At 41.9% G+C, this 16,078-nt stretch overlaps 1 protein-coding gene across 1 annotated transcript; it reads left to right on the forward strand.

Annotated features, from left to right (window-relative positions):
* The first annotated feature begins 193 nt into the window (after positions 1 to 193).
* kpna3 (karyopherin alpha 3 (importin alpha 4)) lies at positions 194 to 15,877 on the forward strand. Its single transcript, XM_084022841.1, has 17 exons — positions 194 to 274; positions 2,590 to 2,634; positions 6,012 to 6,101; positions 7,466 to 7,495; positions 7,608 to 7,660; positions 7,774 to 7,869; positions 9,090 to 9,175; positions 10,053 to 10,139; positions 10,226 to 10,395; positions 10,697 to 10,741; positions 10,862 to 10,993; positions 11,134 to 11,262; positions 11,705 to 11,809; positions 12,084 to 12,155; positions 12,376 to 12,538; positions 12,795 to 12,889; positions 12,982 to 15,877. Exons 1-17 carry the CDS (start codon positions 206 to 208, stop codon positions 13,078 to 13,080), a joined length of 1,566 nt encoding a protein of 521 aa, XP_083878967.1. The 5' UTR covers positions 194 to 205; the 3' UTR covers positions 13,081 to 15,877.
* The last annotated feature ends 201 nt before the right edge of the window (positions 15,878 to 16,078 follow it).

Raw genomic sequence — 16,078 nt, forward strand, 5'->3', positions numbered from 1 at the left:
AAGTCTAAGGTGAATGTATTATTAATTATTACTGCGTGGAGGAAGCCGCGGTCACCAGGACAGCCCATGCAGGAGGCATGCATTAACTCCTCCCTCCTCCGAGCAGCAACAGCAGCAGCAGCAGCAGCAGCACAGGAGCTGCCGTGCCTCGTCTTTCACGGAGGAGATCCCGAAAGCCGGAGTAATAGCTAAACCCCAGACAGCCATGGCAGAAAACGCCGGCTTGGAAAACCACCGTATCAAGAGCTTTAAAAATAAAGGACGCGATGTCGAGGTGAGTCCACATGTGAATGCGACTGTAAAGAAGATGAATCGAGTTGGATTCGCGTAGAAAACGACAGTCTTTGGGCCTCGTTGGGGAGCCTGGCCCCGGCTGCAGCTGCCAGCTAGCTACTGAGCTAGCACGTACGCTAGCTAAGAGTTCGCCATCAAAAAGTGCCCATTTGGCCTGTCTTGTTAGCGGTAAATCCCCCGACCCCGAAGCGATTGTGCTGATTGTACTATAGCTAACGTCAGTAAAATATCGACCTCCAGTAGTTATTGTTGGTAAAGAGTACGCGACATCACATTGGGATCGTTTAATTGGGAGAATTAAGGGCAGGGGATGTAGCTGTCACCGCTAGCTAACGTTAACTAGCTAGTTGGATTGGACGCCGGTCTCAAAGCAAGGCTGGGCCCGGCCGGCACCACAATCTTGACATTTTCTCTTGTAATACCGCCAGCCCGACCTTCAGTTACGCTGACGCCTGGACGTCACACACATTTGCCATTACGGGTGAAAAAACGTCGGCTTAGCTTGAGTTACGTGGTTGTTCCACATCCAGCCTAACCAAACATTGCCCCTCCTTGTTAGCTCGCTAACGCTGTCAACCACACAGCTAGCACGTAAAGCCCAGGTGAGCCAGCTAACCCGAGCCGTTAGCTAAGCCACTAAACGGCTAGCCGAGCGGTGATGATGCGGTGACCTCGGCTGTACGGGTCTACTTTGATGTGGGGCAAATACATCGCTAATTAAAACCATTTAAAGTCATGAATGAATTGTTTGATTAGAATCCATCGTCGATACTTGGGTCGAATTGAGCTAGCAATATTAATTACAACTTCGTCTGATGTAATAATCATATTGTGCACGTGTCTCTGATGGTTATACATCAGCTTGACATTGCTGCGTTAACGTAAACGTGAAGGACGTTCGTGGCTGCTTCGCTGTCATGTCATCTACTCCGCCGGTGTACTGTGCACCCTCACACCTAAATCCACGTACGAAACGCTGCGTGTTGCAGCATCATTCAACCAACGAGTCTAATTATAAATCTCCTTGACAGCATTTGTCTGTAATTCCCGCTGACATGATGAGCAAACCATTTGGGCTGTGTTCAGACAGGCCACGGTGAAGGAGAGCCAACAGCCAAACGGTTGTCAAGGTGGCAAATATCAAGACGTCAAGTTAATGCACATAATACACACGTGATTTTATCCAAATGCAACTCTCTCAGCCTAAGGGGTTTATCAACAACGAGGCAAACAAAGGGTTGTCTGAAAATGGCCCACTCACAATCCGTCAGGGTGCAAGCACAGACTGATGCCCCATAGTTGGTTGTTTTGAAACTAGGAGTGAGTGTGACGAGCACATGGCTACTATGACAGACAGATTTTGCCAAGTGCGTTCCTGATGCTATTTCAGGCGTCTTGGATGTCTGACCTGGGTCGCTATGAGAACCTCTGCATGATTATGAGTTTTCCTAAATTGATGAGTCAGACTACAGGAAGAAGGGGGGGGAAATGCAGTCTGGGGTTTTATTTATTTAGGCCAGGCACAACAGATTGCTCCCCGTTTCTTAGGATTATTATCATTAGGAACGGCTTTAAATTGCACAGTAGTAAAGTCTCCATGGCTGCAGGTCATAAGCTCCGTTGTTTTCCAGGATATCGAATAAATGTTGTTAATGGGTCATATTTTATGTACTGGCTGACTTTTTGAAGTGTACTGACTGAAAAATTCATTATTTTTGTCATCCAGCCTGGACTTTTATTTTATATTCTGCTTTCTGATCGTGTTATGGGACATTTTGGTCTGGGGCGACGTGATGGCATTATTGTTTTGCAGTGGTTGGGAGACCCCTCTCTCTTCGCTCCAAAGCCTCCTGAGTTATGACTGTCCCAGATTACGTAACGGGCTATTTAGGAAGGCAACATGAACCTCTTCAAACAGTCACAAGATCTTAGACCATCTCAAACTGTTCAGGATGAACTGCAAACCCAACAGTCTTTCCTCACTTGTGCTGTTTGTTAGTTGTTTTTCTAGATCTCTTTCCTTCAAATGTGCTTGTAGAGGTTTCTGTTTTTAATATTCCATCACAGATTTATGTCTAATTTGAGGTGGGGATCTACTTGCACCATGTTGTTTAAGTTTTGTCATTAAAATGGTTATAAAATTTACCAAATTGTTTTATTATTGAAATGTGTAATCTTAATCTCATGGAAATCATGGTATAAAAAATGTTTTTAAAAATGTTTTAATTTAAAAACAAACAAAACAACAACTTACGTTGGCTTATGTTCTTTCTCTTTCTTTTCTCACCCTGACAGACTATGAGAAGACATCGAAATGAGGTGACAGTTGAGCTGAGAAAGGTGAGAAATGATGCACCAGCCGCCTACACACATGGACCAATCAGTCAAAGTATTACACATCTGTGTCAGATCCTAGATCAGTGGAGTTGGACTCATTGAGGAAGGCGACAATTCAGACAGCCATTGTATGTTTACAACCAGTATGAAAATGATTAAAAAAGAGCGAATATCGGCAAATTGGCCATTTAAGTCCAGAGCACCTGGCGACCGGGCCGATTGATTCATTGTTAATGTCAAAAACATTGCTTGACCTCTTTCAGTGAACTGGCTCAATTTTTAACAAAGCCTTATTCATCCACCCACCATTACACTGACTCTGAATCACCCAGCATTTGGCATGAGAACTGTTGCAAGCCATGCATTTTTGGTTTCCTTTGGTACAAATCTAGCAATTCTGTTTTGAGGCACACCTGTGTAATTCATACGACAACAGGGACATTTTTAATAGCCATTGTACAATGTGCTGTGAGTGCATGTGAGTTTTTTGTTGTTGTTTTGGTCCTTTTTTAAGGCCCAACCACACTGAAAGCGATAAATGCCTCGCTTGACATGTGTCAATTGATGCACTGCATGCATCAGATCTGTACGTGCCAACTAGCAGTAATTTAGGATACATATAAGTGATATATAATCATGGTCCTGGTTTGAAAACTACAGAGTAGATGTGATATCATTATTGATATGATATGGATGAAAGTTAAACTAGATGATATGAAATTGGCTTCACGCGACCTGCTGGATAGCAGTATCATTGTGTGAATAATTTAACTTCTTAAATAAAATATTGACCTCTAGGGAAAAATCCTTTTCTCTCTCTTTCTACCCCTTTCCAAACTGGTTCTTCAGCCATTTATAAACTTAGGTTTACTTTAAATGTAGCTGAACAGTGTAGGAATTGTCAACTCGTCATAGACTAAGCAGATCCTCGAGTTGCTGATGGGAAGGATCAGACGTGGCACTGGACTGTAGTGGGTTGCAGAACCATAGAGCATGTTTTGAGATCATTTGGAGTAAGTCACACTGTCTGCAGCGTCATTGGAATTATGGGTCTTTAATACAGCTTTACAGGAGTGGGATTGTAGTAACTTGTAAGTGTCGCTCTGTTTTACTGTGCTTTTTTTTTTTGTGTGTATTCTGAAATCTGAGGTTCGTTTTATTTTCACACACAGTTGGAGGCTGATTTCTGTTTGTAACAGATGAATGGATCAGTCACATCTTAGCCGAACTAAGAATTCTTTGTTTCTGTTTTGAATGTGATGTCTGACAACAGGAAGACCACTCACAACTAACACTTTTTTCTTGGGGAAGAACTTTCTTTCTCGATTGATTGGAAGTGATGACTTTGAGAAACACAGCACTAACACTATCAACTACAAAGGCTAAATTAAGTAGTGATGTTTCTCTAGGTATGAACATACGTAGCAAAATGAATGATCATTTTAGTTTATCTATTGCCATACTGATACATTTTGCCCACACGTCTTATCTGCGTCAGTTGAGACTCAGATTTGTAGACATTTCTCGACTCTAAGAAGCGTGGCAATGCAGATGTGGACCGTTCTGCATCAGGAGTTATCTTTCATTTTAGCTCAGTGTGAGTCTTTAACTGCCTGTTGCTTTCATTTGCTGTCACACTGGTTTCCCTACTCGCGTCTTTCTCTCCTCTTGTCTGATCTGAGACAGCACTTCAGTCCGCTAACTTTTTGCTCTTGCAAGTACCAATATAAGCTGGCCTGTTTCAACAGCCTGACAAACGCGTGACTGCATGCTGAAATTCAACCGCCGTATTCTGGTGGGAGATGCAGTGAGCAAACTAAGAGTAGAAGAGGACAAGTAAAACTAGACTAAAATCTAACTACCGGTAAGTCTGCTAGCCGCCAGGCTAATTCATGCAATGTAAAATACAACCGGTGTTGAGGAAGTGCCCTGTCTGAGAGCTTATCTTATTTTATGATCACCTTGTTAAAGATTATTTGAAGAAAAAATTCACATAAAATTTAGTAAGATGCGTCTTTTCTGTGATGTTTCTTTCCTAACAAAATGGAAAGTGATTCCAGCATGTTTTATTGCCATTTTAATTTGATTTCTTAGCATATTTTTGATGATTATCAGGATTATATCATGAATCGTGACTTGAAATGTTCATATCATCCCATAACTTAGCACACTTGTAATACACTGCAGAAGGATTTATGTATTAGTTTTGCAATGTTTCTATACTGAGGTGGGTCACAAACATTGAAAAGATTAAGTTTTTTATATTAGATTGATATCGTCTGATTTTTTTATTTTTTTTTTTGAAAGCACCGTTTAAATAAATCAGATACATCAGACTGCTTGTACATAAAGTAGCCATGTCAGTAATATAGAAACATGGAAATGCAATATGTTGAGATTCATCACAAATCGTTGTACATTTGAATTGTTTACATCATAATCAAACCGTGCAGCCAGTGAATATTCACACACTTATAAAGATATATGCTATAATTCAGAGTTGTTCCCTCTTAGTCTCCTGGAATAGGAAAGGTACATTTGTGTCCTGTGGTTTGCACGAAATGATTGAAATCAACCTTTTGCTGACATGGCACAAAAGTGGCACTGTAAAGAAACAGACACCATTTAAACATCAAATTCGATTGCAGACAGATTCACATGCATGTCTTAGGACCTAACTGAGCTGGTAATTCCAATAAACAAAACTCTTAAGGGACTCTTTAAGCATTGTTCTTCCAGAGAAAGGCCAGAGAATACTGGTAAACAAGCATGTAGAGCAGCACATTCATCGCCATTCAATGCTGGCAAAGCTAGCGGTATTAAGACAAAGAACATCATTGCTATGAAAAACTGAGGTGGTCTCCAGTCTAGCACATTCCTTTTAGCTGGATCAGAGCAGCAAGAAGCACTGCACTAGCTGATTAGTCATCAGTGACGCACATCAGCATGATGCACAGGAATGTAGGGCAAGGGAATCTCCTCCTACCACTGACTCACATGCCCTGTGGATTGATGGGATGTGTGGGACTCTCTTCCCGCCTGTACGTACATGTGTCTTTGTGTTTCCATACTGAATGAATGTGTGCTTCCTAGGGGTTTGAGTCTGTTGATGGTGAGCGGGGTTAGATGGTTATGGGTCAGTGTCCTTGAAAGATGTGCACGTGTTTTTACTAGCCTGCAGGAAGATTTCTGACTTACCCCCCTCTAGGATGGGATTTCTAAGATGTAGACTTCACTCCATAAAAGAAAAGTTTGGGAAAGCAGAATTGTTTTTGAGGTGGGCCTAGATTCACTGTCACTTTTAAGCATTCATGAATGCATTAATGAACACTTTCATCTCCGCCCCTCATTTCTTTTGTCTTTTTTTCCCCTCTCGTCAGAACAAACGAGATGAACATCTACTGAAGAAGAGAAATGTCCCGCAGGAGGAGAGTCTGGAGGACTCTGATGTCGACTCAGACTTCAAAGGAGTAAGTGTGGGTTTGTGCTTGAGCATGAGCGATGTAGTGAGACTGTCTGGATAACCAATCAGAGGGGTCAAAATCAAGTGGGCAATGTTTTTAATTCAACGTTTAACTGAACAGATTCAGGAAGAATAAAATGTCTTTTGGGAGAGTTCGGTTTTTCGTAGGATTTCCTCCCAAAGAAAATCATTTATAGTGCAAATAAATATTGTATCGATGCCTGTGAGTAATATGCATCAACTTTAACGGACCAATTCACCCATATTACAAAAAGTTCATTCTTGAGCACGTGGTAGCAATGCACCATGTGGTTTATTTAGGCACAGAATTTTAATTAAGGTCAGTGGAGTTTTGTTTGTGGTCCTCGCAGCAATGGAAAAACTAAAACAGACAATTAAAATATCTTTTTGTGCAAATTGACAATCTTATTCTCCCTCACTGATGGAAGTATTTTAGGACTTATATTTACTGCCGAGTATGTACAAATATATCCTGGATAATAAAGTGTGGTTTCTACATCCATAATGTTTCAATTAAACAGCAAAACTTCCACACTCTCGCTGTAATGTCAGTTCAGTGCTCTAGTTTCTCCATATGATTTAAGCTACCCAAGATGCATTTATCTCCAAAGCCATTGACTTCTGACGATATTCTCTGAGTAGATAAATGAAACGGTGAGGAATAGCCCGCAGGGCGAGCCAATCTGTGCATCCTAATCACAAACTGAAATTTGCAGTCTCAGTTTGTGGCCCACAGATGTGAGAAAGGAGTGCAGAGTACTGTTTAAAATGACCGCATGTCCAAGCTGTTGTTGTAACCTCATTGTGTTAGTTTTGTGTGTAAGAGGCTGAAGCACTGTTGCAGTCTCACGGGAGCTGTGATGAAAGCTAATGCTATCAGTGTTTGTTATACTGATGAGGCTTTCAAAATGTCGAGCCAGTGCGGTAGCAGCAGAGAGGCGTATCTTAATCAAAAATAACACTTGATAGTGATGCAAGCCAGCCTGGATGTGGGGTGGGTCTACGCTGAATTCTCTCAGCCCTATTGGATGTTTACAAGGACACTTGAAAGAACAGAGGAGCTGCAGCTATAATTTCCTCCTATCTGATTCACTTCACATGCACACTGCATTTTGCATATTCTGCATTACTCATTTTCATGTCGGACACCAAGGTGCATTGGGCAAGCTGCTAAAGTCTCAATGAAGATGTGTTAACAAAAAGCACATTTAAATGAGTTTTAACATATCGTGTGGTGTTAATCAGTGGTCAGTTACGTCTTTCTCCAGTTTGTTATACTGCCAAAGTATGATTTTTATGCTTAGCAGACTGACTTTTCTAATATTCCTCTGCATTTCTCTTTTCGTTCAGCAAAACGTTACGCTTGACGCCATCCTACAGGTAAGTCTTTCATTGTGAATTTGCCTTTCACAAATGTACCAGCAATAGCTCCCGAGTTGTTAAATGAGTCCGTGCTATCACTTATCATGGCCTTCACTCCTTGTCACTGCAGAACGCTACGAGTGATAATGCAGTTATCCAGCTCAGTGCTGTACAGGCAGCCAGGTGGGTGACTTCACAGCGCGCACACACACATACACACATACACATACAGACAGACAACAGCTGTTTTTGCACATGAAGTTCCTGAAGTTTGTTTTTTTTTTTTTTTTTTTCAGAAAACTGCTCTCAAGTGACAGAAACCCTCCCATCGACGACTTGATAAAGTCTGGGATCCTGCCCATTTTAGTCAAATGCCTGGAAAGGGACGACAAGTAAGTCTGACTCCAAAACAGTTTGCCTTCAGTGTTATTTCTCTTTGATACGATGAACCGAGTGTTCTCGCTGTTACGCTGCTACATCAAGTGTTTGCCGCACCTCAGGCTGTGTGTGTGTGTGTGTTTGTTTGTGCGTGTTTCTGTGCGTGTGTGTGTGTGTCAACACGTGCGAGTGTGTGTGGAGGTGCAGAGGGCAGTTGGCTGCTCCTTAGGTCCAGGCCAAGCCAAATATAACAGCATTCCTGTCTCTCAGAGTTCCCCAATTCCCAGGACCTTATGTTCACTGAGAGGGGAGACTGAATAGTTGGGGGGGTGGAAGAAGTTGTAAGGATTCTACCATGGCAACCCAACAGCAGATAGCAACACGTTAGCATGGAACACCATCTTATATTGGACATTTGAAATCTTTGGGTTGCAATGCAGTATATGTGCCTCCACCCAGAGAGAGTAATTGTCTACTATGTCGCCATAGCATTATAGCTAAAGGCCAATGCAGTTCAGCCTAATGACACAGTGAGGTACAGAACCATGATTGATGCTCCAACATACTCAAAGTTAAAGGACAAATTGTCACTTGTCCTCATGCAAATTCAGAAAATGCACCGCTGTTGTTGTTTTCCTTGTGTTGCAAATGGCCTCCAACCACATTCCGTTGTGCATTCCTGTGTTGCATAATGACAATAGATGATCCTTGAATCCTATTTTGTCCACAGTGGCTGGTTACATGACAATGGGCACCACACCCTGTTTTCTGTTTGACATCCCTGCTGTCGCTTGAGACGCCAGTAGGAAATCCAAATTGTGGGTTTATTGCCTGATGAAATATTTAGTGGAATAGTCGCACTTAACACCCGTTGCCTTGATTTAGTAGCATTTGGCTGGTGGGTGGTGGAAGGATCACTTGCGACTGTGATTTCTTTTTGTGTTATTGTGTCATTTCTGGTGGCATTTTAGGAATCTTTTTTTAATATATAATCATGGAAAAGTATTCCATGATGAGCAAAAAGCTTTGAATGAGAATCGGTTTGAGACGCATTGCTCCAAATATACAAAAATCAACCTCGAAAAACGTACAATTTCAGGAATTCAGGAAGATTCACATCAATATTTAGCATCATTGTAACCCCCCTTTCTGTCAGATTATACCGTAAAAACTACATGACATTTCTTTTGTCTTTTTAACTTTAATAACTGGTTTGGTGTTCGTTGTCCTGCAGCCCCTCTCTTCAGTTTGAGGCAGCTTGGGCTCTGACCAACATCGCCTCTGGAACGTCAGCACAGACTCAGGCTGTGGTTAAATCAAGTAAGTTGACCCTACATTCTGTCTTCCTGCACTCTGTGTTTGTGTACTGTCTGCAATCTGCCGAGCTAGCGTGTTTATTTGTTTTGCATTCAATTTTTTTTTGGATTGTGTTTTTATTAGATATCTGTGCACTCTTATTTTGAAACAAAACCAACATGACTCTCTCTGTAACAGCCAGCTAATCACATGAATGCTGATCATGGGTTCCACTCCAGTTAGGGAGGAACGGCGCTTATCTAAAACAGACCGTAGATTTAAAATTAAACGACACATTAAAAACAAAATGTTAGATATTTTAATGCAACTCGACCATTTCAATTGAATGCGATTTGTACCATATGGAAATGCACCACATAGAACATTTCAGATATTTTAGCAACAAACCTCCCCCAAATGGTTTAATCTTCTGATTTGTCTAACTTCCTGCTTGTGAAAGAAGCCCTTGCACTTCTTGAGTTTAGCTAAAGTTGGCTGGAGATTCTGAGAATTGAGTGAGGCCACCAAAACGTTATTAATAACTAAGATGGAGGTAGAGTTGGCCCGCCCAAGAGGTGCAACAAACCTAACTGCAGAGTTGTGAAGATGTCAGTCAAGCCCTGTCTGTACATGCTCACCACTCCTGAGAAGAGGTTTAACAAGGTGAAAGTCTTTTTTAAATGTTTTATCCTCGGAGTGTACACTAGTCGTGTAGCCTTAAATGGACATGCTCCCATTGGCTACTAGAAAGGAATCTTTTAGTGGTGAATAGTCATGTTGTTGCTACTTACCTTGTTTGTTTAAGTTCACTTTGAACGTGATTGGGCAACAGGACTTAAAACTGGAGTTTCGCAATCCGTCACCTCGGGCAAGTTTGTGATTCATTGCTGTTTGTGTGTAGATGCAGTCCCCCTGTTCCTGCGACTGCTACACTCTCCCCACCAGAACGTATGTGAACAGGCTGTATGGGCCTTAGGAAACATTATAGGTAAGTGGCCTGGGTTGAATGTGTGTGTGTTTGTGTTCATACAGCTTGTTCAGAGTTGTGTTGACCTCTGCCCTTTGCCTGCCCAGGTGATGGTCCACAGTGCAGGGATTATGTCATCTCCCTGGGTGTGGTCAAGCCCCTGCTTTCTTTCATCAACCCATCGATCCCTATCACCTTCCTTCGCAATGTCACCTGGGTCATTGTTAACCTCTGCCGCAACAAGGATCCCCCACCACCTATGGAAACCGTGCAAGAGGTGGGTGTGCAGGCTTTCATGTGCCAGATAGATGGATGGGCTGCTCTGCCTTTGACTCTGTCACTGCAGGCTGCGTCACACGGAGTAGTTGCTGTGCCTTTTCAGTAGCCAAATCAGCCTCATCACCCAGGGGGATTTCAAACTATAAAGCTCTTTATGTGGCATTTGAAGTCTGGCTTGACAGATATTCCTCTGTGTTTTTTTTTGTATGGTCTTTTCATTCTGCCCTGTTTTGCCTTGATCTGATCTCTTCCTCTGCCTACATCCAACCCACTCACAGCCTACTTTTCTTTCCACACAGATCTTGCCTGCCCTGTGTGTGCTAATATATCACACCGATATAAATGTAAGTGTAAGTAGCAGAGCAACAGATGATTGTCGTCTTACTCACTGATTTTTATAGATTGTAAAGAAAAATCACTTGGCTTTGTGCCTTCTTACAAGTCTCCTGTGTCTGCATGTTTAGATCCTAGTAGACACAGTGTGGGCTCTCTCCTATCTGACGGACGGGGGCAACGAGCAGATCCAAATGGTCATTGATTCTGGAGTCGTTCCATATCTTGTGCCTCTCCTCAGCCACCAGGAGGTCAAAGTTCAGGTCAGACTTTGTTTTATTTATTGAAATAATTAGTCTTTGTCTTTTTTTATCTCCAGCAAGATGAAAATGTAATCAACTAATTAATCAGTCAAGTGATTTTAAAGTTGTTGTTTTTTTTGTTCTTTGTCTTCAAACTGCAGACGGCAGCTCTGAGGGCAGTGGGTAACATCGTGACAGGGACAGACGAGCAGACACAGGTTGTGCTCAACTGTGACGTCCTCTCACACTTCCCCAACCTGCTCACACACCCTAAAGAAAAGATCAACAAGGTATCACCACCCCAGCCTCAATATTCATGTTGTTGTTTTTTATTTTGTTAGTCTGCCAGTTTCTTGTTAGTATGGAAATAGGAGTAAAGTGTCTGTGCGTGCAAACGGCAGTGAAGTTCATGACATTTATGAGAGCTATCTTGTTTCACTGTCAGGAAGTATAATATATCTGGAGCAGACTTTTGTTATGTATTCCCTTTCTTGCGCAATTACATGAATCATGAATCTCTAATTTAATGGAAGTTGCAGTAGTTAGATTATATACACAATAAAGTTTAAAAGGCCAAAACACCAGAGTAAAAAAAATATATTCCAAAAAGTCAATCATCTGCTGTATGCCCTGTTTACTAGCCCAATGACAAAGTAATGTTGTGAAAGAGGAACGCATGGGTGTGGAAGATCTAGAGGCGGTTCTGAGTATTTGTGATTGGTCTGTTTGCAGGAAGCAGTCTGGTTCCTGTCCAACATCACAGCCGGGAACCAGCAGCAGGTCCAAGCTGTGATCGACGCTGGGCTGATTCCTATGATCATTCACCAACTGGCTAAGGTTTGTGCATGTTGCAACTACAGGAAATTAATGGTTTCAAGCGTTATATTCTCAATTCTTTATATTCGGTTTTCACAAATCATGCTTTAACACGTTACATTGGCGTTTAATTGTATTCTGTGTTTAGTATCCAGAGAGCGCAAAACAACTCTTGATAAAATGAATTGAACATCGACTGCATGCATGGCCTAGATTTTCTCTGTGCTTTGCCGTTATGCTGCTGTAGAAAAGAGCTGCTATGTGCACATCTTAGTGACAGGCTGTCTCTCTACAGGGTGACTTTGGTACACAGAAGGAGGCAGCGTGGGCCATCAGCAACCTCACCATCAGTGGGAGGAAAGACCAGGTGAGCTGGTGTATTTCTATAAACTGCAGAAACCCTACCTAGCATGTGAGTCAGTCATATAATATTCCATAATTTTGAATAGTAAATGCTTTTTACTGAAGGATAAAACTAGGTGTTATGTTGACTTTGGTGATTTCCCGAGGACGTGTTCCACGCTTGTAACCATGTACCTATGTTGTAATCAAGTATGGATGTGGTGTGTATGTGTGGGTTTGTGTAGGTGGAGTTCCTGGTTGAGCAGAATGTCATCGCTCCGTTCTGTAACCTGCTGTCGGTGAAGGACTCCCAGGTGGTGCAAGTCGTCCTGGATGGCCTGAAGAATATCCTCATCATGGCAGGAGACGAAGCCAGCACTATTGCTGAGATCATAGAGGAGTGTGGAGGTCTGTGTCTGGCTGACTGCTCCTCACATATCATTTTTAAAATCCTCTTAATAATTTAAGATCCTTTATCTTATTTGGAAAATTGGTCGCAGGACTACAGTTTGTGGTATCTACTTTTCCATGCCTTATCTGATTCATATTTTAACAGCCTTCTTGGTTGCATAATGAGCAATGTGAGTTCCTGCAGTTGCCAATTCCCAGTATTTATGATGTTAATGTTAACAGGAAATGTTTGTCATTGTTTTGGTTTTTACAGGTTTAGAGAAGATAGAAAATCTGCAGCAGCATGAGAATGAGGACATCTACAAACTAGCCTTTGAGATTATCGATCAGTACTTTTCAGGAGATGATGTAAGTTTACCACCAGTGGTCTTTGTTTGTTTTTCCTGCCTAGTCAAAAAAAACTTCCTCTGCTGTCATCTCACAATATCTGTCCTTTCCAGATTGATGAAGATCCCAGCTTGATCCCTGACACAACTCAAGGAGGGACCTTCAACTTTGATCCAGCTTCCAACATGCAAACGAAGGAGTTTAACTTCTGAACGCCAGGATGTTTGGTTCAACCAGCTGCACGGGTACTCTGTAATCAACCCAGACATTCATCCATCTCTCCTCCAACCTGGCAACCTGGTACCGAAGGATTTACTTAGCATCACTTCAACATGGAAACTCACCACTGAAGGATTTACCCACCCCACCTCTGCACTGCGGGGTGTTTGTTTGATTTTTTTTTCTTTTGGTAAATGATCATCCTTCACCGAACACTTGCAACCCAACGTAGGAGTCCTGGTCATTCAACAGGCGCGTCACCATTTGGCAACCTGCATCAGGAGGGTTTGTCGGAATTATCTGCCAGTGCTTCTAAATAACACACGAGAATAAAACTAGAAGGAATAAATAAGCCTTCGTGGCAAGATTTAATTGCCAAATGTCAAGTCTTCACAAAGACAAAAACACAAGCACATTTTCAGACACAAACACACACACACATACACACTTTTTGACACTTAGGATTTGTGTGCATACTTCTGTTATAAGCCATCATATCACTCATGGGGAAGAAATACTGCTGTTTGTTTGTGGTTTTAATTTTTGTGCTTTCCCTCCCCTGGATTGTCCTCTGGTGTTACTTCACCTACGTGCACGCACACTGACATACAAGTACACACATCAACACACTTTAGTCACACAGATTCCCCGATGGCCGGGCACCCTAGTAACCCTCTCTCACCCAGTTTAAAGAGTTAATCCCTGAGCTAAGCCATGATTAACCACGGACCCCCACTGCCCTCCCAGGAGAGTCCTGGGGCAGGTGGAGGGGCGAAGGGCTCCAAGGCAAAAAGAGGACTCCGTGGCAAACTGACTGACGGGACTTCTGACTCTATGACGTCACTTTTTTGAACGTGACATCTGTTGAATTATCAAGTTTAACTTTTGTTCAAAAAAAAAAAAAAAATCATCAAAAATGTGAAGAAAAATGCCATTATTATTATTATGTCTAAATACATACAACTGTAAAACCTGCTAACTGCCTGCTTCTGATTCAGCAGAGCGTCAACTGTTATGTTTTTACGGATGTGAATACCTGTCACGGGAGGAAGCACCTTTTTAAGGTGAAGACGCAGAGACTCAACAGAAGAGGAACATGTCAGCTGTAGCATTCACCCCCGTACAGGACATCCACTTGTGCAGCATGAGCTCGGTCACGTCCTGTGATCTAGTGAAGTGTTTGCTCGGGACTCTCCTGTAATGTGAAACTGGGAAGGGGGGGGCTTTAAAAAACAAACAAAAAGAGTTTAAATCAGCACGAAATTGCTTATCTGACATTTTTTTAATTTTTAATTTAATTTAAAAAAAATATTTTGATTTTTCTCTTTAAACAAATATTTTAGGTTCATGTTTCAGCTTCTTCTGGTTGAGTCTGTGGAGCTTCCATATGTCCGTTTTTACTTTTATTTTTCTTCAGTCTTATGCACACGTCTGAGAAGGCATATTGTCTGCCTGCAGAGAGGGACCTATACTCATTGAAGACTAGACTTATAATACGGAGTACAGGTCCTGATTATAGTACTTAACTACTTTTTCGATGAAGAGGTCACACGTCATCACTCAATTTGAATAATTGTACAAAAAATGTGATGTGAATCTCTCCTTGCCGTCTAATGAATATATGAATATATTTACATAAAGCCTGTACAAAGCTGCTGCAGCTGACAGTCATTGGATGGACGATGCCCTTACTGTCATAGATGGCTGGGGAAGGTTTCTGTTTTTTTTTTGTTTTTTTTTGGAGCAATATGTCTTTTGTTTTCAATGTTTTTATTTTTGACTTGCATATGTATTGTGATGACATGCTGATGAATTGGAACAGGCTGGGTTTTTTTTCTCTTCGTGTTGGTGACGGGCTGTTTAAAATGTGCCGTCCCATGTCCCAGTTGGCGTGCGGGTGTGGGTTCAAGGTGCCAAACTTTGAACCCGACCCTAACCCTGGTCTCGAAGACTATGATCCTCTGGTTGGCTGCTAACTACTGAGAGGGGGTCAGAACAGGTGTGGAAGGGGGGAGGGGGTCACACTGGGGTTTTAAATATGGGGTGGGGTTGTTATGAGCAGCCCAGGCTTGTTTTTGGGACTAGCTGTTTATTACTGAACAAAACTATAGCGAGGGTGTACAGTCATGAACTAGCAGACTAGACCGAGCCACTTTAAAGATTTACAATTTCGTTGCCTTGTATCTGAATTGGATACAAGCTTATGATTGTTGCAAGATTTTTACTTGCTAATGAAAAGTTGTTTTAAATAAAAAATAATAGGAGAAAAGCAACAGACAGCGTTTTGGCCTCTGATTGTTTATATCTTTTTATAAATTTTAGATTGAATTCCTCTCTTTAAGGTGGCTCATTGATGCTTTCAACTCTTGTGCATATTAAAGACAAGAATGAGTTGAAAATCATTGTGCCTTTTGTTTTTCATTTCAACTAAAACTAGGTTTTATTGAATAGAAACGATTCTTTGACCGACTGGAGAGTTTTGTAAAAGGGCGTTACGGTAACATGTAGTCTCCCTGTTGTTGGAGTTTGCCATGGGAATGGTCAAGGCTGCTCTCTGCTGTTGAGAGCAGCTCCTCCCCTTCAGTCTTATTCACTGAACATTATAGCACACCTTATCTCCCACTCATTTACCCCTCCCCTTCCCCCCCTCCCTCCTCAAACACCACAAACCACCATCGCCATATTTCAGTCAGGGGATTTTTTGATATCATCTCCCATCTCACCCTCAGGACATGATCTGTGTTTCTGATCCTAACCAAAATAAACTTGCTGTTTAGCCGTTGGATCCTCTGTGCTTGCAAGTGTTGTGATTCACGCATTCAATGGCTGTCGGTCAAATTTAAGTGTGAATGTGAAAGAAGATTAGCGGAGGATGATTTTCAAGTGTTTGCGTGAGCGGGAGGAACACACTTTCCCTTGAGCTCCTGAATTTGTTGTCACTTCCTCTCCATTGGTAAGAGCTGTGTCACGTCTTGTCAAACCAAAAATGTG

This window comes from Eutrigla gurnardus, assembly GCF_963514095.1.
Source record: "Eutrigla gurnardus genome assembly, chromosome: 12".
Classification (NCBI taxonomy): domain Eukaryota; kingdom Metazoa; phylum Chordata; class Actinopteri; order Perciformes; family Triglidae; genus Eutrigla; species Eutrigla gurnardus.